At 67.0% G+C, this 25516-nt stretch overlaps 1 protein-coding gene and 1 long non-coding RNA gene across 3 annotated transcripts; one reads left to right on the plus strand and one right to left on the minus strand.

The window, feature by feature from the left end:
- Positions 1–1393: 1393 nt before the first annotated feature.
- On the plus strand, positions 1394–6693 carry LOC135408380 (uncharacterized). 2 transcript variants are annotated; one of them, XR_010427560.1, is made up of 3 exons: positions 1394–1493; positions 4286–5931; positions 6016–6693. It is a non-coding gene; the product is annotated as an uncharacterized LOC135408380 (long non-coding RNA). The 2 variants fall into 2 exon arrangements; XR_010427561.1 differs by having other exon boundaries at positions 4286–5247; positions 5392–6693.
- A 2583-nt stretch (positions 6694–9276) lies between these two features.
- On the minus strand, positions 9277–25132 carry LOC135408379 (sphingomyelin phosphodiesterase 5-like). The gene is made up of 8 exons (XM_064643558.1): positions 24958–25132; positions 19085–20358; positions 18932–19004; positions 17811–17951; positions 16636–16725; positions 15008–15071; positions 11831–11975; positions 9277–11750 (listed from the first exon to the last, which is right to left on the minus strand). Exons 1-8 carry the CDS (start codon positions 25130–25132, stop codon positions 11655–11657), a joined length of 2058 nt encoding a protein of 685 aa, XP_064499628.1. The 3' UTR covers positions 9277–11654.
- Between the last annotated feature and the right edge of the window lie 384 nt (positions 25133–25516).

Consider the following 25516-nt stretch of genomic DNA (forward strand, 5'->3'; position numbering starts at 1 on the left):
TACCCCCGGGTACCCATCACCCCCCCCCCATAATCCCCAACAGCCACGTGGCCCCACGGCATGGCCGGTGAGACCCCCAGAGACCCCCCCAAGACCCCTGGGTACCCATCAGCCCCCACAGTCCCCAACAGCACGCAACCGAGAGGGGGGCCCCCCAGAGACCCCCCGAGACCCCCGAGTACCCATCACCCCCCCCATAGTACCCATCAGCCACGTGGCCCCACGGCATGGCCGGTGAGACCCCCAGAGACCCCTGGGTACCCATCACCCCCCCCCGAGACCCCCGGGTACCCATCAAACCCCCATAGCCCCCATCAGCCACGCGGCCCCCACGGCATGGCCGTGAGACCCCCAGAGACCCCCCGAGACCCCTGGGTACCCATCACCCCCCCATAATCTCCATCAGCCACGCGGCCCTACGGCATGGCTGGTGAGGGGGGGCTCCAGAGACCCCCGGGTACCCATCACCCCCCCCCCGAGACCCCCGGGTACCCATCACCCCCCACAGTCCCCAAAGCCACGTGGCCCCACGGCGTGGCCGGTGAGGGGGGGCTCCAGAGACCCCCGGGTACCCATCACCCCCCCATAGCCCCCATCAGCCACGCGGCCCTACGGCATGGCCGGTGAGACCCCCAGAGACCCCCCCTGGGTACCCATAACCCCCCCATAGCCCCCATCAGCCACGCGGCCCCACGCATGGTCTGGTGAGGGGGGGCCCAGAGACCCCCAGAGACCCCCGGGTACCCATAACCCCCCCCCCCCAATCCCCATCAGCCACACAGCCCATGGCATGGCCGGTGAGGGGGGGCCCCAGAGACCCCCAGAGACCCCCCCAAGACCCCTGGGTACCCATCACCTCCCCCATAGGCCCCCATCAGCCACGCAGCTGGAGAGGGGGGGCCCCAGAGACCCCCCCATCACCCCCCATAATCCCCAAAAGCCACGTGGCCCCACGGCATGGCCAGTGAGGGGGGGCTCAGGAAACCTCCCCAGACCCCCCACGGGACCCCCAGAGCCCCCCCCCAGGACACCCCTCACTCCCCAGACCCCCCAAGCCCCCCCGTAGCCCCCCGTGTGCCCCTATGGCACAGCGGGGTGGGGGGGGGGAGGATGGAACCTCCAGGGACGTCCCTGGAGCAACCCCAGACCCCCAGAGAAGTCCAGGGACCCCCAGGGACCCCCAGGGACCCTCCCTGGGACCCCCTAATTCCCCCTCCAGGGGACACCCCGGGCACCTGGAGACCCCCCCCTCGGTACCCTCAGAGCCCCCGGGGACCCCCAGGGAACCCGTCACTCCCCATGGGCCTCCAACCCCCTGATCCCCCTGACCCCCCTGACCCTCCCTGACCCTCCCTGACCTCCCCTAGCCCCCCCTGACCCCCCCTCTCTCCTCCCAGGGGGTCTCCCGGGGCCCCGGGGCTGAACCTGCTGCTGCGCCGGACGGCCGAACCATCAACCTGGGGGGCAAGAGCTCAGTGGCCGTGGAACCGGGGGTGAGACCCCCCCCAAACACCCCTGACCCCCAGAACAACCCCCCAAATCCCCTGAACCCCAACACAACCCCCCAAACACCCCTGAACCCCAGCACAACCCCCCCGAACCCAAACAAACCCCCCAAATCTATCTGAACCCCAGCACAACCCCCCAAACCCAAACAAACCCCCAAATAGCCCTGAACCCCAGCACAACCCCCTGAACCCCCCTGACCCCAACACAACCCCCCAAACACCCCTGAACCCCAGCACAACCCCCCAAACCCCAACACAACCCCCCAAACACCCCTGAACCCCAGCACAACCCCCGAACCCCAACACAACCCCCCAAATACCCCTGAACCCCAGCACAACCCCCCGAACCCAAACAAACCCCCCCAAACACCCCTGAACCCCAGCACAACCCCCGAACCCAGCACAACCCCCCCAAATACCCCTGAACCCCAACACAACCCCCCGAACCCCCCCCCAAAACAACCCACAACTCCACCGAACCCCAACACAACCCCCCAAGTCCCTCGAAACCCAGCACAACCCCCGACCCCAGCACAACCCCCCAAACACCCCTGAACCCCAAACAACCCCCTGAACCCCAACACAACCCCCCAAACCCCAACACAACCCCCCAAACTCACCTGACCCCAACACAACTCCCCAAACACCCCCAAACCCCAACAAAACCCCTCAAATCCCCCCCGAACCCCAACACAACCCCCCAAATACCCCTGAACCCCAGCACAACTCCCCGAACCCCCCTGACCCAACACAACCTCCCAAACCCCAACACAACCCCCCGAACCCCCCTGACCCCAACACAACCCCCAAACCCCAACACAACCCCCAAATCCCCCCAAACCCCAACAGAACCCCCCAAATCCCCCCGAACCCCAACACAACCCCCCAAATCTCCCACAACCCCAACACAACCCCCAAATCCCCTGGCACCTCCCCACAACCCCAACCTGAGGGGCAAGAGCTCAATGTCCAAACACCGAGGCTGAGCCCCAAAACCCCCCCTGGCACCCCAAAACCCCCCCTGGCACCCCAAAACCTCCCCTGGCACCCCAAGACACCCCTGGCACCCCAAAACACCCCTGGCACCCCAAAACACCCCCTGGCACCCCCCAAACACCCCCTGGCACCCCCCCAAACCTGGGGGCAAGGGCTGGGTGTCCGTGGAGCTGAGGGTGAGCCCCCAAACCTCCCTGCACCCCAAAACCACCCCTGGCACCCCAAAAACACCCCCCTGGCACCCCAAAACCCCCCTGGCACCCCCACAAACCTGGGGGCAAGGGCTGGGTGTCCATCGAGCTGGGGTGAGCCCCAAAACCCCCCCTGGCACCCCAAAACACCCCCTGGCACCCTAAAACACCTCCTGGCACCCCAAAACCCCTCCTAGCACCCCCAAATCTGGGGGCAAGGGCTGGGTGTCCGTGGAGCTGGGGGTGAGCCCCCAAACCCCCCCCCTGCACCCCAAAACACCCCCTGGCACCCCAAAAACCCCCCTGGCACCCCAAAACACCCCCCTGGCACCCCAAAAACCTGGGGGCAAGGGCTGGGTGTCCATGGAGCTGGGGGTGAGCCCCAAACCCCCCCCTGCACCCCAAAACCCCCCCTGGCACCCCAAAACACCCCTGGCACCCCAAAACACCCCCTGGCACCTCCCAAACCTGGGGGTAAGGGCTGAGTGTCCGTGGAGCTGGGGGTGAGCCCCAAAACCCCCCTGCACCCCAAAACACCCCCCTGCACCCCAAAACACCCCCTGGCACCCCTAAAACACCCCCTGGCACCCCAAAACCCCCCCTAGCACCCCCCAAATCTGGGGGCAAGGGCTGGGTGTCCCATCGAGCTGGGGGTGAGCCCCAAAACCCACCTGGCACCCCAAAACCCCCCCTGGCACCCCCCAAACCTGAGGGCAAGGGTTGGGTGTCCATGGAGCTGGGGGTGAGCCCCAAAACCCTCCCTGCACCCCAAAACACCCCCTGGCACCCCAAAAACCTGGGGGCAGGGGTTGAGTGTCCATGGAGCTGGGGGGTGAGCCCCAAAACCCCCCCTGCACCCCAAAACCCCCCCTGGCACCCCAAGACACCCCCCTGCACCCCAAGACACCCCCTGGCACCCCCTAAACCGGGGGGGCAAGGGCTGGGTGTCGTGGAGCTGGGGGTGAGCCCCAAAACCCCCCTGCACCCCAAAACACCCCCCTGCACCCCAAAACACCCCCTGGCACCCCAAAACACCCCCTGGCACCTCCCAAACCTGGGGGGTAAGGGCTGGGTGTCCGTGGAGCTGGGGGTGAGCCCCAAACAACCCCCCTGCACCCCAAAACACCCCTCTGGCACCCCAAAACACCCCCTGGCACCCCAAAACCCCCCCTGGCTCCCCCAAACCTGGGGGCAAGGGTTGAGTGTCCATGGAGCTGGGGGTGAGCCCCAAAACCCCCCCTGCACCCCAAATCCCCCCCTGGCACCCCAAGACACCCCCCTGCACCCCAAAACCCCCCCTGGCATCCCAAAACACCCCCTGGCACCCCAAAACCCCCCTAGCACCCCCCAAATCTGGGGGGCAAGGGCTGGGTGTCCGTGGAGCTGGGGGTGAGCCCCAAACCCCCCTGCACCCCAAAACCCCCCTGCACCCTCTGACAGCCCCAACCCCCCCCCCCCCAATCCCCCAAACTCCCCCCTGCACCCCAAAACACCCTGCACCCCAAACCCCCACTGGCACCCTCTGACAGCCCCAAACCCCCTCCCCAATCCCCCAACTCCCCCCCTGACCCCCCTTTTCTCCCCCCACAGGACGTTTTCCGCCTCCTGACCCCCGGCGGGGGCGGCTTCGGCCCCCCCGAGGAGGGGGCTGGGGGGGATCCCCCGGGCCCCCGGGACCCCCAGGACCTGTGGGTGCCCCCGGTGCCCCCCGTGCCCCCCAAGACCCCCCAGACCCCCCAGACCCCACAGACCTTCGCCGAGCGCGGCAGCGTCTTCGAGTACCGGCGGGCGCAGGAGGCCGTGTGAGGGACCCCGCTGTGGGGCAGCCCCCAACCCCCGTGGGGCAGCCCCCCAACCCCAGCCATGCACAGACTATAGGGCAGCCCCCCCACCCCATGGGCAGCCCCCCAACCCCAGCCATGCACAGTCTATAGGGCAGCCCCCCACCCCATGGGGCAGCCCCCCAGCCCCAGCCATGCACAGACTATAGGGCAGCCCCCCAACCCCAGCCATGCTCAATCTATAGGGCAGCCCCCGAGCCTGCTGTGGGGCAGCCCCCCAACCCCAGCCATGCACAGTCTATAGGGCAGCCCCCCACTCATAGGGCAGCCCCCCAACCCCAGCCATGCACAGTCTATAGGGCAGCCCCCCCAACCCCTCTATAGGGCAGCCCCCCAGCCCCAGCCATGCACAGTCTATAGGGCAGCCCCCCCACTCCATGGGGCAGCCCCCCAACCCCAGCCATGCACGGTCTATAGGGCAGCCCCCAACCCCTCTATAGGGCAGCCCCCCAACCCCAGCCATGCACAGACTATAGGGCAGCCCCCGACCCCCTGTGGGGCAGCCCCCCAGCCCCAGCCATGCACAGTCTATAGGGCAGCCCCCTGACCCCCTGTGGGGCAGCCCCCCAACCCCAGCCATGCACAGTCTATAGGGCAGCCCCCCCACCCCATGGGCAGCCCCCAACCCCCGTGGGGCAGCCCCCCAGCCCCCGTGGGGCAGCCCCCCAGCCCCAGCCATACACAGTCTATAGGGCAGCCCCCCAACCCCCTGTGGGCAGCCCCCTCAACCCCAGCCATGCTCAATCTATAGGGCAGCCCCCGAGCCTGCTGTGGGGCAGCCCCCCAACCCCAGCCATGCACAGTCTATAGGGCAGGCCCCCCAACCCCTCTATTAGGGCAGCCCCCCAACCCCAGCCATGCACAGACTATAGGGCAGCCCCCCAACCCCAGCCATGCTCAGTCTATAGGGCAGCCCCCAACCCCCCTGTGGGGCAGCCCCCCAACCCCAGCCATGCACAGACTATAGGGCAGCCCCCCAACCCCTGTGGGGCAGCCCCGCAGCCCCAGCCATGCACAGTCTATAGGGCAGCCCCCCACCCCATGGGGCAGCCCCCCAATCCCAGATATGCACAGTCTATAGGGCAGCCCCCCACCCCATGGGGCAGCCCCCTAACCCCAGCCATGCACAGTCTATAGGGCAGCCCCCCGACCCCTCTATAGGGCAGCCCCCCCAACCCCAGCCATGCACGGTCTATAGGGCAGCCCCCCAACCCCTCTATAGGGCAGCCCCCCAGCCCCAGCCATGCACAGTCTATAGGGCAGCCCCCCACACCCCATGGGGCAGCCCCCCAATCCCAGATATGCACAGTCTATAGGGCAGCCCCCTGACCCCTCTATAGGGCAGCCCCCCAACCCCAGCCATGCACAGTCTATAGGGCAGCCCCCTGACCACCTGTGGGGCAGCCCCCCAACCCCAGCCATGCACAGTCTATAGGGCAGCCCCCCAACCCCCTCTATAGGGCAGCCCCCCAGCCCCAGCCATGCACGGTCTATAGGGCAGCCCCCCAACCCCTCTATAGGGCAGCCCCCCAGCCCCAGCCATGCACAGTCTATAGGGCAGCCCCCCACCCCATGGGGCAGCCCCCCAACCCCAGCCATGCTCAGTCTATAGGGCAGCCCCTCCAACCCCCTGTGGGGCAGCCCCCCAACCCCAGCCGTGCTCAGTCTATAGGGCAGCCCCCCAACCCCAGCCATGCACAGTCTATAGGGCAGCCCCCCGCCCCATGGGGCAGCCCCCCAATCCCAGATATGCACAGTCTATAGGGCAGCCCCCCACTCCATGGGGCAGCCCCCAACCCCAGCCATGCACAGTCTATAGGGCAGCCCCCTGACCCCCTGTGGGGCAGCCCCCCAACCCCAGCCATGCACAGTCTATAGGGCAGCCCCCCAACCCCTCTATAGGGCAGCCCCCCAACCCCAGCCATGCACAGTCTATAGGGCAGCCCCCCAACCCCCATGGGGCAGCCCAGCCCTAGGTACGCACACCCCGTGGGGCAGCCCCCCAGCCCCCCCTGTAGCACAGCCCCCCCCAGACACGCACAGTCCATGGGGCAGCCCCCCACCCCCTCCATGGGGCAGCCCCCCCTCTAGATACGCACAGTCTGTGGGGCAGCCCCCCCAACCCCGCTATGGGGCAGCCCCCCAGGCCCCCCCCCAGATACGGCACATTTCGGGGAGCAGCCCCCCAGTTCTGCTGTGGGGCAGCCCCCCCCCTCCTAGAGACGCATAGTCCGTGGGGCAGCCCCCCAACTCCAGCTATGCACCCCTCTATGGGGCAGCCCCCAAACCCCTCCATGGGGCAGCCCCCCAACCCTTCCTAGGGGCATCCCCCCCCTCCAGCTATGCACCCCTCTATGGGGCAGCCCCCCAACCCTTCCTAGGGGCAGCCCCCCCCCTCCAGCTATGCACCCCTCTATGGGCAGCCCCCAAACCCCCTGTGGGGCATCCCCCCCCTCCAGCTATGCACCCTTCTATGGGGCAGCCCCCCCTAGATACGCACAGTCCGTGGGGCAGCCCCCCAACTCCAGCTCTGCACAGTCTGTAGGACAACCCCAGCCCCCCCGTGGGGCAGCCCCCCAGCCCCACTGTGGGGCAGCCCCCCCTAGATCAGCTCAGTCTATAGGGCAGCCCCCCTAGATCAGCTCAGTCTATAGGGCAGCCCCCCTAGATCAGCTCAGTCTATAGGGCAGCCCCCCCTAGATCAGCTCAGTCTATAGGGCAGCCCCCCCTAGATCAGCTCAGTCTATAGGGCAGCCCCCCTAGATCAGCTCAGTCTATAGGGCAGCCCCCCCTAGATCAGCTCAGTCTATAGGGCAGCCCCCCCTAGATCAGCTCAGTCTATAGGGCAGCCCCCCCTAGATCAGCTCAGTCTATAGGGCAGCCCCCCCTAGATCTGCTCAGTCTATAGGGCAGCCCCCCAGCCCCACTGTAGGGCAGCCCCCCCTAGATCAGCTCAGTCTATAGGGCAGCCCCCCAACCCCATGTGGGGCAGCCCCCCCTAGATCAGCTCAGTCTATAGGGCAGCCCCCCTAGATCAGCTCAGTCTATAAGGCAGCCCCCCCTAGATCAGCTCAGTCTATAGGGCAGCCCCCCCTAGATCAGCTCAGTCTATAGGGCAGCCCCCCCCCAGCCCCATTGTGGGGCAGCCCCCCCTAGATCAGCTCAGTCTATAGGGCAGCCCCCCCCCCCAGCTCTGCACCCCCCAGCTCTGCCCCCCCCCTCCCTGGGGCAGCCCCCCAGCCCCAGCCTGTGCCCCCCACACTGGGGGCTCAGCCCCTCCGCCCGGGGGGGCCCCGCCCACATTTGGGGTCTCCTCCTACCCCCCCCCCCGCGTTCCAGCTTCCAATAAATCCTCCTGTGCCCCCCCCCGTGTCTGTGGAGTGAGGGGAGGGGGGGGCCGGGACCCCCAGGGAACACCCCACTGACCCCCCCCTGGGCCCGGGGAGCCCCCCCTGGCTCTGCCCCACACGCCTGGATCCCCCTTCCCACCCCACTGCCCCTGTGCCGTGGGGCAGTGCCAGCACCACACACCCCCCCTGCACTCCAGGCCTTTATTGATCCTGTGGCTGTGCCAGATCAATGGCAGATCGGTGCCAGATCAATGCCAGGTCAGGGCTGGATCAATGCTGGATCAATGCCAGATCAATGCCAGGTCGGTGCTGGATCAATGCCAGATCAATGCCAGGTCAGTGCTGGATCAATGCCAGATCAGTGCTGGATCAATGCCAGGTCAGGGCTGGATCAATGCCGAATCAATGCCAGATCAATGCCAGATCAGTGCTGGATCAATGCCAGGTCAGTGCTGGATCAATGCCAGATCAATGCCAGATCAATGCCAGATCGGTGCCGGATCAATGCCAGGTCAGTGCTAAATCAATGCCAGATCAATGCCAGATCAGTGCTGGATCAATGCCAGGTCAGGGCTGGATCAATGCCGAATCAATGCCAGATCAATGCCAGATCAGTGCTGGATCAATGCCAGGTCAGTGCCGGATCAATGCCAGATCAATGCCAGGTCAGTGCTGGATCAATGCCAGATCAGTGCTGGATCAATGCTGGATCAATGGCAGGTCAGTGCTGGATCAATGCCAGGTCAGTGCCGGATCAATGCCAGATCAATACCGGATCAATGCCAGATCAATGCCAGATAAATGCCAGATCAATGCTGTTTGGTGTTGGATCAGTGCTGGATTGACCCGGGATCGATGCTGGGTCTCTGCCAGACTGATGATGGATCAATGCTGGATCAATACCAGACTGATACCGGATCGATGCTGAACTGATACCGGGTCAATGCTGGGCCGATACTGGACCAATACCAGATCAATACTGGGCTTATGCTGGATCAATTCCTGACAACTGCTCCTTTCGTGCCAGATCGATACTGAACTGATGCCGGACCGATGCCGGATCAATACTGGACTGATGCCAGATCAATACTGGTGTGATACTGGATTGATGTGGGATAAATACTGGACTGAGCCGATACCAGATCAATCCTGGATCAATGCTGGATTGATCCTGAGCCAATACCAGATCAATCCCGGATCAATGCTGGATTGATCCTGAGCCAATACCAGATCAATGCTGGACTGATACTGAGCCGATACCAGATCAATGCTGGATCAATGCTGGATTGATGAGCTGATACCAGATCAATGGCGGATCAATGCTGGATTGATACTGAGCCGATACCGATCGATCCCGGATCAATGCTGGACTGATCTTGAGCCGATACCAGATCAATGCTGGATTGATGAGCTGATACCAGATCAATGCTGGATCAATGCTGGATTGATCCTGAGCCGATACCCGATCGATCCCAGATCAATGCTGGACTGATCCCGAGCCGATACCCGATCGATCCCGGATCAATGCCCGGATCAATTCCAGGGGCTCCGTTTCAGGACAGACTCACCCAGAGCCGATTCGGACAAACCCCGTTTAATCCCCGACAACGGAACGAGACCGGATCAATGCCAGGCTGGGGCCGGATCAATACCAGATCGATACCGGATCGATGCCAGGCTGGGGCCGGATCGATACCGGATCGATGCCAGAGCAGTGCCCGGCTGGGGCCGGATCGATACCGGATCGATACCGGATCAATGCCCGGCTGGGGCCGGATCGATACCAGATCGATACCGGATCAATGCCCGGCTGGGGCCGGATCGATACCGGATCGATACCGGATCAATGCCCGGCTGGGGCCGGATCAATGCCAGGCTGAGGCCGGGACTGATGCCTGATCAATGCTGGATCGATGCTGATCTGGAGCTGGATCAGTGCTGGTTTCATGCTGGATCCATACTGGAATGATGCTGGTCTGGGGCTGGATCCATGCTGGAATGATACTGGTTTCATGCTGGATCCATACTGGAATGATGCTGGTCTAGAGCTGGATCCATGTTGGATCCATACTGGAATGATGCTGGTCTGGGGTTGGATCAGTGCTGGTTTCGTGCTGGATCAATGCTGGATCGATGCTGGTCTGGGGTTGGATCCGTACTGGAATGATGCTGGTTTCATGTTGGATCCATGCTGGAATGATGCTGGATCCATGCTGGAATGATGCTGGTTCCATGCTGGATCCGTGCTGGAATGATGCTGGTCTGGGGCTGGATCCATACTGGAATGATGCTGGTCTGGAGCTGGATCCATGCTGGATCCATACTGGAATGATGCTGGTCTGGGGCTGGATCCATGCTGGAGTGATGCTGGATCCGTACTGGAATGATACTGGTCTGGAGCTGGATCCATGTTGGATCCGTGCTGGAATGATGCTGGTCTGGAGCTGTGTCCATGCTGGAATGATGCTGGAATGATGCTGGATCCGTGCTGGAATGATGCTGGTCTGGAGCTGGATCCATGCTGGATCCGTGCTGGAATGATGCTGGTCTGGAGCTGGATCCATGTTGGATCCGTGCTGGAATGATGCTGGTCTGGAGCTGTGTCCATGCTGGAATGATGCTGGATGATGGTGATCTGGGGCTGGATCGATGCCCGATCGATGTCAGATTGATGTGGGATCGATGCTGGAGTGGAGCCGGATTGACGCTGAATCGATGGTGGATCGATGCCGGATCAATGCCAGGCTGCTGCTGGATCAATACCAGGCTGCTGCTGGATCAATACCAGGCTGATGCTGGATCAATGCCAGGCTGCTGCCGGATCAATGCCAGGCTGCTACTGGATCAATGCCAGGCTGCTGCTGGATCAATACCAGGCTGCTGCTGGATCAATGCCAGGCTGCTGCTGGATCAATGCCAGGCTGATGCCGGATCAATGCCAGGCTGCTGCCGGGTTGATACCGGACCAATTCTGAGCTGATGGCAGAGCGATGCGGGACTGAGGCTGGATCAATGCCTCAGCAATATCAGATCGATGCCTCATCAATATCGGATCAATGCCTCAGCAATATCGGATCGATGCCTCAGCAATATCAGATCAATGTGGGGTTGATGCCAGACTGATGCCAGGCTGATACCGGATCAATGCCAGACCAATACTGAGCCGATACTGAACCAATTCTGATTCCCTGCCGGATCCATACTGGACTGATACTGGATCCATGCTGGATCGATGCCGGGTTGATCCAGATTGACTCCGGATCAATCCCAGGCTGATGCCGGGTCAGGGGGGCTCCTGCCGGACTGATACCGGATCAATGCCAGACCAATACTGAGCCAATACTGAACCAATTCTGATTCCCTGCCGGATCCATACTGGACTGATACCGGATCAATACCGGGTCAAGGCTGGATCGATGCCGGGTTGATCCCAGACTGACAACTCCGGATCAATCCCAGGCTGATGCCGGGTCAGGGGTGGGCTCCTGCCGGACTGATACCGGATCAATGCTGGGTCGAGGATTGATGGATCGATGGATCGATGGATCGATGGATCGATGGATCGATGCCGGGTTGATCCCAGACTGACTCCGGATCAATCCCAGGCTGATGCCGGGTCAGGGGTGGGCTCCTGCCGGACTGATGCCGGATCAATGCCGGACTGATCCCGGATCGATGCTGGGCCAATACCAGGCCAATATCGGGTCAATACCGGATCAATACTGGGTCAATACGGGGACCGACCCTTCCCCGGTGCCGGTGCCAGGCTCAGGGCCCGGCGGGTCCCACCCGGAGCCGCAGAGCCACGGGCAGGTGGTCGGAGCTCGTGGCCAGTTGGGTGATGACCGAGACCCCGGTGACCTCCTGCGGGGACAGCGGGGTCAGGGCAGGGGTCAGGGTCAGGGCAGGGGTCAGGGGTCATGGGGGGAACAGGGGTCACTCACGGTGGGCAGCGGCGGGTGCCCGCGGTGCAGCACGTAATCCACGCGCCGGCCCTGCCAGGGCCGGGGGGCCGCGGGGTCGGGGTGCCCGTCACACAGGATGGGCCCGGCCAGGAACTGCTGCCGGCCCCAGGGGTGGGACAGCGTCCTGCGGGCGGGGGGCACGGGGTGAGGGCACGGGGTGGCACCGGGGTGGCACCGGGGTGGCACCGGGGACACGGGGTGAGGGCACGGGGTGGCACCGGGGTGACACCGGTGGAGCAGGGGACACGCTGTGAGGGCACGGAGTGGGGCAGGGGTGGCACCGGGGTGACACCGGGGACACGGTGTGAGGGCACGGGGTGGCACTGGGGTGATACTGGTGGCACCGGGGGGGCAGGGGACACGGGGTGGCACTGGGGTGACACCGGTGGGGCAGGGGACACGCCGTGAGGGCACGGGGTGGCACTGGGGGACACGCTGTGAGGGTACGGGGTGGCACCGGGGTGACAGCGGTGGAGCAGGGGACACGCTGTGAGGGCACGGGGTGGGGCAGGGGTGGCACCGGTGGGGCAGGGGGCACGGGGTGAGGGCACGGGGTGGCACCAGGGTGACACCGGTGGGGCAGGGGACACGGTGTGAGGGCACGGGGTGGCACCGGGGTGATGCCAGTGGGGCAGGGCACATGCTGTGAGGGCACGGGGTGACACCGGTGGAGCAGGGGACACGCTGTGAGGGCACGGGGTGGCACCGGGGACACGCTGTGAGGGCACGGGGTGGCACTGGGGTGGCACCGGTGGAGCAGGGGACACGGTGTGAGGGCACGGGGTGGGGCAGGGGTGGCACCGGTGGGGCAGGGGACACGCCGTGAGGGCACGGGGTGGCACCGGGGACACGCTGTGAGGGCACGGGGGTGGCACCGGGGTGACGCCGGTGGAGCAGGGGACATGCCGTGAGGGCGCGGGGTGGCACTGGGGACACGCTGCGAGGGCACGGGGTGGCACCGGGGTGACACGGATGGAGCAGGGGACACGCTGTGAGGGCACGGGGTGGCACTGGAGTGACACCGGTGGGGCAGGGGATACGCTGTGAGGGCACGGGATGGCACCGGGGACACGCTGTGAGGGCACGGGGTGGCACTGGGGACACGCTGTGAGGGCACGGGGTGGCACCGGGGTGACATCGGTGGGGCAGGGGACACGCTGTGAGGGCACGGGGTGGCACCGGGGACACACTGTGAGGGCACGGGGTGGCACCAGGGTGACATCGGTGGGGCAGGGGACACGCTGTGAGGGCACGGGGTGGCACCAGGGACACACTGTGAGGGCACGGGGTGGCACCGGGGTGGCACCGGGGTGACGCCGGTGGGGCAGGGGACACAGTGTGAGGGCACGGGGTGGCACCGGGGTGACACCGGTGGGGCAGGGGACATGCCGTGAGGGCACAGGGTGGCACTGGGGACACGCTGCGAGGGCACGGGGTGGCACCGGGGTGACACGGATGGAGCAGGGGACACGCTGCGAGGACACGGGGTGGCACCGGGGACACACTGTGAGGGCACGGGGTGGCACCGGGGTGACGTCAATAGGGCAGGGGACACGGTGTGAGAGCACGGGGTGGCACCGGAGTGACACCGGTGGGGCAGGGGATACGCTGTGAGGGCACGGGGTGGCACTGGGGTGACACCGGTGGGGCAGGGCACACGCTGTGAGGGCACGGGGTGGCACCGGGGTGACACGGATGGGGTGGCACCGGGATGTGGTGGCGCAGAGAGGCGATGGCAGGGGGATGTGGTGACAGGGGGACACGGTGGGACACAGACACGGGCACAGGGATGTGGTGACAGGGGGACACGGTGGGACACAGACACGGGCACAGGGGTGTGGTGACATGGGGACGTGGTGGGACGTGGACGCAGGGGCACGGGGACAGGGGGATGGGGGACGTGGTGGGACAGGGGCACGGGGACATGGTGACAGGGGGACATGGTGGGACACAGGCACAGGGATGGGGTGACAGGGACACAGTGGGACACGGGCACAGGGACGTGGTGTCAGGGGGATGTGGTGGGACATGGGCACAGGGACACAGGGATGTGGTGACAAGGGGACATGGTGGGACAGGGACACGGGGGCACAGGGATGGGGTGACAGGGGGACATGGTGGGACAGGGACACGGGCACGGGGACGTGGTGACAGGGGGACACGGTGGGACACAGGGACAGGGGCACAGGGATGGGGTGACAGGGACACAGTGGGACACGGACACAGGCACGGAGATGTGGTGACAGGGGGACACGGTGGGACACAGGGACAGGGGCACAGGGACAGGGGGATGTGGTCACAGGGACACAGTGGGACACAGACACAAGGGCACAGGGATGGGGTGACAGCGGGATGTGGTGGGACACGGACACAGGGGCACAGGGACGTGGTGACAGGGGGACGTGGGCACAGGGACGTGGTGACACAGGGAAATGGTGGGACAGGCACAGAGGGGCACAGGGACGTGGTGACATGGGCACAGCGTGGCGTGGGGACACGGGTGTGGTGGCACAGGGACAGGGTGTCACGGGAGCGCGGGGACAGCGGGACACGGGGGGGGTGCAGGCACAGGAACATGGTGGTTGGGCCGTGGCGGTGGAGGGGACACGGTGGCACACGGTGACACACGGTGACACCACAGGGACAGAGGGCCACCCCCCCCCCGTCATCCCCTCTCCAGGCCGGTGACTCGGCTGAAGCGCCCCCCTCCCCACCGCATGTCCCCTCCGTGTCCCCCACCCCTGTGTCCCCCTGTATTCCCCTCCGTGTCCCCCCCATGTCCCCATGTCCCCTCCCTGTCCCCCCCCCATGTCCCCATGTCCCCTCCCTGTCCCCCCCATGTCCCCCCCATGTCCCCCCACCCCTGTGTCCCCGTGTATTCCCCTCCGTGTCCCCCCCATGTCCCCTCCGTGTCCCCCCCATGTCCCCTCTGTGTCCCCCCCCATGTCCCCCCCATGTCCCCCCCACGTCCCCCCCATGTCCCCCCCATGTCCCCTCCATGTCCACCCCATGTCCCCTCCGTGTCCCCCCCATGTCCCCTCCGTGTCCCCTCCATGTCCCCCCCATGTCCCCTCCGTGTCCCCCCCATGTCCCACCCATGTCCCCCCCGTGTCCCCCCGTGTCCCCCCCGTGTCCCCGCTGTCCCCAGCCCGTCACCTCTTCATCTTCTCGGGGGTGGACACGGGCTCCTCGTAGATCTTGAGGTAGTTGAGCAACGTCCCTTTGGGGGGGGGACACACAGAGGGGGGACACGAGGGACATGAGCAGGACCCCAGACACGACCACAGCCCCCAGGAGGGGACACGGGGCAGGGGGGACAGCGGGGACCCCGGGACGGGGACAGGGAGGACCCCGGGGGGGTGAGAGTGGGGTCCCGGGGGGGTGACAGTGGGGTCCCCAGAGGGGTGACAGTGGGGTCCCTGGGGGGGGTGACAGTGGGGTCCCCTGGGGGGGTGAGAGTGGGGTCCCCAGGGGGGTGACAGTGGGGTCCCCGGGGGGTGACAGTGCAGCCCCGGGGGGGTGACAGTGGGGTCCCCAGGGGGGTGACAGTGGGGTCCCCGGGGGGTGACAGTGCAGCCCCGGGGGGGGTGACAGTGGGGTCGCCGGGGGGGTGACAGTGGGGTCCTCGGGGGGGTGACAGTGGGGTCGCCGGGGGGGTGACAGTGGGGTCCTTGGGGGGGTGACAGTGGGGTCCCCGGGGGGGTGAGAGTGGGGTCCCCAGGGGGGTGACAGTGGGGGCCCCTTGGGGGTGACAGTGGGGTCCCCGGGGGGGTGACAGTGGGGTCCCAGGGGGGTGACAGTGGGGTCTTCGGGGGGGTGACAGTGGGGTCGCCGGGGAGGTGACAGTGGGGTCCCCAGGGGGTGACAGTGGGGTCCCCGGGGGGGTGACAGTGGGGTTGCCGGGGGGGGGTGACAGTGGGGTCCCCAGAGGGTGACAGTGGGGTCCTTGGGGGGGTGACAGTGGGTCCCTGGGGAGGTGACAGTGGGGTCCCCGGGGGGGTGACAGTGGGGTCGCCGGGGGGTGAAAGTGGGGTCGCCGGGGGGTGAAAGTGGGGTCCCCGGGGGGTGACAGTGGGATGTCTGGGGGGGTGACAGTGGGATCCCCGGGGGGATGGGAATGGGGTCCCCAGAGGGTGACAGTGGGATCCCCGGGGGGTGACAGTGGGGTCATCGGGGGGGGTGACAGTGGGGTCCCCGTGGGGGTGACAGTGGGGTCCCCAGAGGGTGACAGTGGGATCCCCGGGGGGTGACAGTGGGGTCATCGGGGGGGGTGACAGTGGGGTCCCCAGGGGGGTGACAGTGGGGTCCCTGGGGGGGTGACAGTGGGGTCCCTGGGAGGTGACAGTGGGGTCCCCGGGGAGGTGACAGTGGGGTCCCCGGGGGGTGACAGTGGGGTCCCCGGGGGGGTGACAGTGGGGTCCCCGGGGGGTGACAGTGGGGTCCTTGGGGGGGTGACAGTGGGGTCCCTGGGGAGGTGACAGTGGGGTCCCCGGGGGGGTGACAGTGGGGTCCCCGGGGAGGTGACAGTGGGGTCCCCGGGGGGCTAACAGTGGGATCCCTGGGAGGAGTGACAGTGGGATCCCCGGAGGGGTGACAGTGAGATCCCCGGAGGGGTGACAGTGAGGTCCCCAGAGGGTGACAGTGGGGTCCCCGGGGGGGGTGACAGTGGTGTCCCTGGGGGGTGGCAGTGGGGTCGCTGGGGAGGGGTGACAGTGGGGGTCCCTGTGGTGGTGACAGTGGGGTCCCCGGGGGAGGGGTGAGAGTGGGGTCCCCGGGGGTCTCACCTATGGCCCAGGGCTGGTCCTGGCCCGGCCCCCGGCGACAGGGGTCCTGGTACTCCTGGAAGAGCCGGTGCTGCTGGTTCAGTGCGTCACCTGCCCGGGGACACGGCTCTGCTGTCACCCCCCCGGACCCCGGGTGTCCCCCCATGTCCCTCCATGTCCCCAACATCCCCCCCCCCCGCTGTGCCCCTCCATAACTCCCTCATGTCCCCCCATGTTCCCCCGTGTCCTCCCCGTGTTCCCCCGTGTCCCCAGAACCCCCTCGTGTCCTCCCCGTGTGCCTCCATATCCCTCCATATCCCCCTCTGTGTCCCCCTGTGCCCCCTCATGTCCCCGAGTGGCCCCTGTGTCCCCCCATGTCCCATTCCATGTCCCCCCTGTATCCCCCACCATGTCCCTTCACATTCCCTCATGTTCCCACTGTGTCCCCCCATGTCCCCCTGATGTCCCCCTCTATCCTACCACGTCCCCCCCATGTCCCTCCATGTCCCCCTGTGTCCCTCACTCATGTCCCCTCTGCCCCCCATCTCCCCCACATCCCCCCCTGTGTCCCCCCCGTGTCCCTACATGTCCCTACATGTCCCCATGTCCCCCATCTCCCCCACATCCCCCCCCGTGTCCCCCCTGTGTCCCTACATGTCCCCATGTCCCCCTCAGTCTCCTCCATGTCCCCCATCTCCCCCACATCCCCCCGTGTCCCCCCATGTCCCTACATGTCCCCATGTCCCTCCATGTCCCCCATCTCCCCCACATCCCCCCCGTGTCCCCCCTCTGTCCCTCCATGTCCCCATGTCCCCCTCAGTCCCCTCCATGCCCCCCATCTCCCCCACATCCCCCCCGTGTCCCCCCGTGTCCCTCCATGTCCCCATGTCCCCCTCAGTCTCCTCTGCCCCCCATCTCCCCCACATCCCCCCCGTGTCCCCCTGTGTCCCTACATGTCCCCATGTCCCCCTCAGTCCCCTCCATGTCCCCCATCTCCCCCACATCCCCCTCGTGTCCCCCCGTGTCCCTACACGTCCCCCATCTCCCCCACATCCCCCACATGCCCCCCTGTGTCCCTCCATGTCCCCATGTCCCCCTCAGTCCCCTCCATGCCCCCCATCCATGTCCCCACTGTGTCCCCCTCCCCATTTCCCCCCCCGTGTCCCCCACCCCAGTCCCCCCCCCTGTCCCCCCACCCCGGGAGCAGTTGTCGAAGTTGAGGTCCCCGCAGAGGACGTCGAAGGCCACGAGGTCCCCGCGCTGCTCCTGCTCCTGCCGGAACTCCCGGAGCCAGCGGAGCAGCAGGGTCAGCTGCAGGTCACGGACGGTGGCGTCACCTGGGGCAGGGACACGGGGACACGGATGGGGGGACGGACGGACACGGATGGACACACGGACATGTGGGTGCTTGGACACACAGACATGTGAACAGGTGGACACAGGGACATGGACAGACCGGCACATGGACATGGTGGGATGGACACACGGACACATGGACACAGGGGGACACGGACACGTGGGTGCGTGGACACACAGACAGGTGAACAGGTGGACAAGGGGACGTGGTGGGATGGACACACGGACACAGGGGGACACAGACACGTGGGTGCACGGACACACAGACAGGTGAACAGGTGGACACAGGGACATGGACACACCGACACGTGGACATGGTGGGATGGACACACAGACACGGACAGAGGGACACAGGGGGACACGGACACGTGGGTGCACGGACACACAGACATGTGAATAGGTGGACATGGGGACATGGTGGGATGGACACACGGACACAGGGACACAGGGGGACACGGACACGTGGGTGCATGGACACACAGACACGTGAACAGGTGGACAAGGGGACATGGTGGGATGGACACACAGACACAGGGACACAGGAGGACATGGACAGGTGGGTGCATGGACACACAGACACACGAACAGGTGGACATGGGGACATGGACACACCGACACATGGACATGGTGGGATGGACACACGGACACAGGGACACAGGGGGACACGGACACGTGGGTGCACGGACACACAGACACACGAACAGATGGACACGGGGACATGGACACACCGGCACATGGACACGGTGGGATGGACACACGGACACAGGGACACATGGACACACAGACACACGAACAGGTGGACACGGGGACATGGACACGCCAGCACGTGGACACGGTGGGACGGACACACAGACACAGGGACACATGGACACAAGAACAGGGGGCACAGGGACACGAGGACACACCCACGGTGTCCCCCCAGGCCCCCCCTGCCCCGATGTCCCCCCCCGTCCCCACTCACACGCCGGTGCCTGCAGGTGGGTGCAGCCGATGAACCCCACGAGGCGCCGACCCCGCGCCGACCCCAACAGCACCTGGGGGGGGGACACGGCCTGTGGTCACCTCAGCAGGTCCCCGTCACCGCCCCTCACCCCCCCCAGATCCCCCCCCTCACCTGGGCCACCAGCAGCCCCTTGTTGGCCAGCGCGTCCTCGCGGGCGGCGTTGGGGAAGGGGTGGAAGCGGGCGGCCAGCAGCGGGAAGCGGCTGCCCAGGACGAGCCCGCTGCCCAGCACCCGCAGCCGCCGCCGCCGCAGCCCCCCCGGGCCCACCCCCCACAGCACGAAGGGGAACCGGCGGCCCAGGCGCCGGCGCAGGAGCGCGGCCGCGGCGCCGTCGAACACCTCCTGCAGGCACACGAAGTCCGTGTCCGGAGGGATGTGGTCCGAGAGCACCGACGGCGCCGGGGACGACATCGGCGTCCCCGGGACCGGGGTGGACGCCGCGGGCGGGGCAGGTCCCGGTGTTGGGCTGGACAGCGGCACCACCAGTGTTGGCATCGAGTCGTCCGCCAGTGATGGATTGGCCATTGGTGATGGGTTGGCCATCGGTGATGGGTTGGTCATTGATGATGGGTTGGCCATCGGTGACGGGTTGGCCACCGACATCTCCATCCATGGCATCGCGTTGGTCATCGGCACCGGATTGGCCACGGGTGACGGATTGCCCTCCGGCACCTCCAGCCCCAACGCTGGATGGGCCACCATCACCGGATCCTCCACCGGCACCGCCTCGGTCCCGGGCCCGTGCCGCGGCCACGGCGTGCCGAGCGTGCCCCCGTAGCCTCTCTCCTCCCCGTGCCGCGGCCCCAGCAGCCCGTCACGGTCTCCGGAAGGTTCCGTGGGCGCCCCGGGCGCGAGGAGCCGGGCGATGCCCCGGGCACGTCGCCGCGTGCTGCCCAGGTTGCTGAAGCGGGCCAGGCCGCTGGGCAGCAGGCACAGGTTGGCGCTGAGGAAGGTGAAGGAGCGGCGGCTCCGCGGGTCCCAGGGCGGCGCGGGCGCGGTGCCGGCCGCGTGCTGGAGCACCAGGGGCCGGCGGGCGGCCTGGGCCGGGAGCCACAGCAGCAGCCCCAGCGCGCCCAGGGGCAGCGACAGCACCAGCGCCGGCACCAGCGCCAGCCCCGCCAGCACCCGCGCGCCCACCCCCCAAAACCGCCCGCCCCGGGTGTGCCGCCACCGCGCCTCCTGCGCCGTGGTGGGGCGCAGGGCCAGCAGCCGGTCCAGCGCCCACCAACTGGGGGCCAGCAGCCCCCCGGCCACCGCGGCCAGCGCGGCCAGCGCCCGGCTGGGGAAGGGGGACTCCGGCAGCCGCGGGGGGGGCGGCCACGGCATCGGGGCGTCGATGGTGGGGCCACAACCCGGGTCAGAGGCGCCGGTGCAGTTGGGGCAACCTGTGGGAGAGAGACCCCGGTGAGGGGGTGGGGGGGAGTGGGATCTGTCTGTCTGCCGCGTCCCGTCGCTGTGGGGACGCCCCAGGGCCGGGAGTGGGACCCCCCCCCACCCCCCCCCCGGCACATCTCGGCCACCGCAGGAACTTCCCGTGGCCAGGAGTGGGACCCCCCCCCCCAACATGCTGGTGGCCACCCCCACGTCCCAGTCCCCGCGGGAAACTCACGTGGCCGGAGCGGGACCCCCTCGCCCCATCCCGGCCACCGTGGGAAATTCCTACGGCCGGGAGCCGCCCCTCCCCCGCGTCCCAGAGGCCACCGTGGGAATGTCCCTTGGCCGGGACCGTCCCCCGCGGCCCCGGGACCGTCCCCGGGCTCGGCCCCTGTCCCTGGGCTCGGGGGGGGGGGGGGTGACGGGGCTGGCATGGGGGTCCCCCCGCCCTGTCCCTGCAGGGTCCCCCCGGGACCCCCAAGGTCGCCTGTGGTGGGTACAGCCCGAGCTGGGACCCCGATGGCGTCTGCTGGTCCTTTTCTTCCTCACCCTCGTCCCGGGACCCCCCCGCAGCCGCCCACTCACCTGTCACCCGGCTCGGGGGGGGGGTCAGGGGCTTCTGTCACCGGGACCCTGCACACAGCCGAGCCCCCGAGCCCGGCCAGGGGAGTCTGGGGGCTGAGCCTGCCCGGGGAGTCCCGGCCCCGACCCTGCCCGGGGGAGTCCCGGCCCCGACCCCATCCAGGTGAGTTCTGGCCCGGATCCTGCCCAGGTGAATCCCAGCTCCTGCCCCTGCCCAGGTGAGTCCTGGCCCCAACCCTGTCCAGGTGAATCCCAGTTCCTGCCCCTGCCCAGGTGAGTCCCAGCCCGGATCCTGCCCAGGTGAGTCCCGGCCCCGACCCTGTCCAGGTGAGTCCTGGCCCCAACCCTGCCCAGGTGAGTCCCGGCCCCTTACCCTGTCCAGGTGAATCCCAGCACCTGCCCCTGTCTGGGTGAGTCCCGGCCCGGATCCTGCCCAGGTGAGTCCCTGAGCCCCAACCCTGTCCAGGTGAGTCCCAGCCCCAACCCTGTCCAGGTGAATCCCAGCTCCTGCCCCAGTCCAGGTGAGTCCCAGCCCCGACCCTGTCCAGGTGAATCCCAGCCCCTTACCCTGTCCAGGTGAGTCCCAGCTCGGATCCTGCCCAGGTGAGTCCTGGCCCCGACCCTGTCTGGGTGAATCCCAGCTCCTGCCCCTGCCCAGGTGAGTCCCAGATCCTGCCCAGGTGAGTCCTGGCTCGGATCCTGCCCAGGTGAGTCCCAGCTCAGATCCTGCCCAGGTGAGTCCCAGCTCGGATCCTGCCCAGGTGAGTCCCGGGAGGCCGTGACCGGCTGACCTGGCCCGACAGGTTCCTGACACCTCCAAGCCCTGTGGCCACACCAGGGCCGGACACCACACGTGGTCAGTGACACCTCACCTGGGCAGCTGACTCCTTCCTGACTCCTGCCTGGATCCTTCCTGGATCCTTCCCGGATCCTGCCTGACTCCTGCCTGACTTCTGCCTGACTCCTGCCTGGATTCTTCCTGGATCCTGCCTGACTCCTGCCTGACTCCTGCCTGACTCCTGCCTGACTCCTGCCTGGATCCTTCCCGGATCCTGCCTGACTCCTGCCTGGATCCTTCCTGGATCCTTCCTGGATCCTTCCCAGATCCTTCCTGGATCCTTCCCAGGTCCTGCCTGACTCCCAGCATGAGGTGGTGCCAGACACTGGGGTCACTGGGGTCATGGGGTGCACTGGGGTCACTGGGGGTACGGGGGGTTCTGAGAGCACTGGGATTACTGGGGACAGCGGGACACTGGGATTACTGGGGACAGCGGGACACTGGGATTACTGGGGACAGCGGGACACTGGGATTACTGGGGAGAACGGGACACTGGGATTACTGGGGACAGCGGGAAACTGGGGTCACTGGGTGCACTGGGAGTGCAGGGGGTTCTGAGAGCACTGGGATTACTGGGACAACGGGACACTGGGATTACGGGGGACAATGGGACACTGGGATTACTGGGGACAATGGGACACTGGGGTCACTGGGGACAGTGGGACACTGGGGTCACTGGGTGCACTGGGAGTACAGGGTGTTCTGAGAGCACTGGGATTACTGGGGACAGTGGGACACTGGGATTACTGGGACAACGGGACACTGGGATTACTGGGACAACGGGACACTGGGATCACTGGGGACAACAGGACACTGGGATTACTGGGGACAACGGGACGCTGGGATTACTGGGGACAGCGGGACACTGGGATTACTGGGGACAGCGGGACACTGGGATCACTGGGGACAGCGGGACACTGGGATCACTGGGGACAATGGGACACTGGGATTACTGGGGACAATGGGACACTGGGATTACTGGGGAGAACGGGACACTGGGATTACTGGGGACAATGGGACACTGGGGTCACTGGGTGCACTGGGAGTACAGAGGGTTCTGAGAGCACTGGGATTATTGGGGACAGCGGGACACTGGGATTACTGGGGACAGTGGGACACTGGGATTACTGGGGACAACGGGACACTGGGATTACTGGGGACAGCGGGACACTGGGGTCACTGGGTGCACTGGGAGTACAGGGGGTTCTGAGAGCACTGGGATTACTGGGGACAATGGGACACTGGGATTACTGGGGACAATGGGACACTGGGATTACTGGGGACAACGGGACACTGGGGTCACTGGATGCACTGGGAGTGCAGGGGGTTCTGAGAGCACTGGGATTACTGGGGACAGCGGGACACTGGGGTCACTGGGGACAAGGGGACACTGGGATTACTGGGGACAGCGGGACACTGGGATCACTGGGGACAAGGGGACACTGGGATCACTGGGGACAGTGGGACACTGGGATCACTGGGGACAACGGGACACTGGGATCACTGGGGACAGCGGGACACTGGGATTACTGGGGACAATGGGACACTGGGATTACTGGGGACAACGGGACACTGGGATTACTGGGGACAATGGGACACTGGGATTACTGGGGACAACGGGACGTGGGGGTCCCTGGGGACACTGGGGGTATTGGAGGTGCTGGAGTCACTGGGAATGCTGGGGGCACTGGGAACACTGGGGCCACTGGGGAAAACGAGTCACCCCTGGGGGTCCCCCCTGCTCCCACCCTGCGGGTCCCAGGCAGGACCCCCGGGGGTTCCCCCCCTGCTCCCGGCTCGTCCCTTGTCCCCGCGGGTGGCGGGGCTGGCGCGTGCCACGGGTGACTCAGCCCGGGCGTGGCACCTCCTGCCACCACCTCCGGCCACGGGCAGGGAATTCGTGTCACGGGAGCGGGAATGTGAGGGGGGGACTGTCCCTGTGTCCCTGTGTCCCTGTCCCCCGGTGCCCACCCCGAGGGGGCAGTGCCAGGGTCTCAGGTTGTCCTGATGTGGTGACACGGGCGTTGTCCCCGCGGTGCTGGCAGTGGCACTGGCATTGTCCCCACGGTGCTGGCAGTGGCACTGGCATTGTCCCCGCGGTGCTGGCACTGGCACTGGCATTGTCCCCGCGGTGCCAGCCCCCGGGAAGGGCACAGAGCCAGAGCCCCGGCATCTAGAACCGGTTCTTCCCCGCGGGGCCCCGGGGGTTGTGTTTGCCCGGGTGGGGCAGCCGAGCCCTCCCCGCTGTGGCCTTTGAGGTGGCTTCGGTGGCCGGGGGGGCGAGTGGCACCGTGCCCTGGTGCCCCGAGGGTTGGGCAGTGCCAGAGCCGCCTGTGCCAGCTCCGAGCCCGTCCTGGCTCCGAGCCCATCCCGGTTCCCTGCCCGTGCCGGTTTTCTGCCTGTGCCAGTTCCCTGCCTGTGCCACCACCACCGCTGCCACTGCCACAGCCTCTGAGGTGGCTTTGGTGGCCGGGGGGGCGAGTGGGCACCGTGCCCCAGTGCTCTGAGGGCTGGGCAGTGCCAGAGCCGCCTGTGCCAGCTCCGAGCCCGTCCTGGTTCTGAGCCTGTCCCAGTTAGAAGCCCATCCGAGTTCCTGCCAGTGCCACTTCCCTGCTGGTGCCACTTCCCTGCCGGTGCCACTTCCCTACCGGTGCCACTTCCCTGCCAGTGCCACTTCCCTGCCATTGCCACCTGCCACCGGTGCCACTTCCCTGCCAGTGCCACCTGCCAGCGGTGCCACTTCCCTGCCGGTGCCATTTCCCTGCCACCGGTGCCATTTCCCCACCGGTGCCACCTGCCACCAGTGCCACTTCCCTGCCGGTGCCATTTCCCCACCGGTGCCACCTGCCACCAGTGCCACTTCCCTGCCGGTGCCACTTCCCTGCCGGTGCCACTTCCCTGCCGGTGCCACCTGCCACCGGTGCCATTTCCCTGCCGGTGCCACCTGCCACCGGTGCCACTTCCCTGCCGGTGTCATTTCCCTGCCGGTGTCATTTCCCTGCCGGTGCCACTTCCCTGCCGGTGCCACCTGCCACCGGTGCCACTTCCCTGCCGGTGCCACCTGCCACCGGTGCCACTTCCCTGCCGGTGCCACTTCCCTGCCGGTGCCACTTCCCTGCCGGTGCCATTTCCCTGCCTGTGCCACTTCCCTGCCGGTGCCACCGCCACGTCCCGGCCACTCCCCCCTCACCTCCGCACCCTCCAGCGCCGGGGGCCATCGCTGGTGCCACCTCCACCTCCGCGGCGTCCCCGCTGTCCCCCCGCGCCCGGGGGCTGCCGGGGGCCACCGCTGGCCCCGGGCCCGTCATTGTCGCCGCGGGAGCTCCGCAGGTGACAAAACATCCGCCGGCCGCGGGGACGTTCATTAGGGCGGCCGTGCCAGGTCCGGTCGCATTCCTGCCACCCTGCGTGGCCCCGCTGCCACCCCCGCGGGGCGCGGACCCCCGGGACACGAGGGGCCGTGGGGGGGTGGGTTTGTCCCTGCGGCACACGGGGGTTGGTGACCGCGGAGCTGCCACCGCGCCTCGCCCGGAGGTGCCACTCGACCGGTTCTGCCGGGTCAGGTGACCCCCGGGTGACCCCTCCCTCAGGTAACCCCCAGGTGACCCCCGCACGAGCCACGGGGAGGGGTGTCCGGGGTGTCCCGGTCACGGGGGGGGTCACGGTGACGGTGGCACCTCTGGCACCGCGGTGGCACCCGCGGGACTGACACCACCCCCCCTCTGGGTGGCCACACCCCCTCCTCACCT

The sequence above is a fragment of the Pseudopipra pipra genome, unplaced genomic scaffold (assembly GCF_036250125.1).
Source record: "Pseudopipra pipra isolate bDixPip1 unplaced genomic scaffold, bDixPip1.hap1 HAP1_SCAFFOLD_392, whole genome shotgun sequence".
NCBI lineage: Eukaryota > Metazoa > Chordata > Aves > Passeriformes > Pipridae > Pseudopipra > Pseudopipra pipra.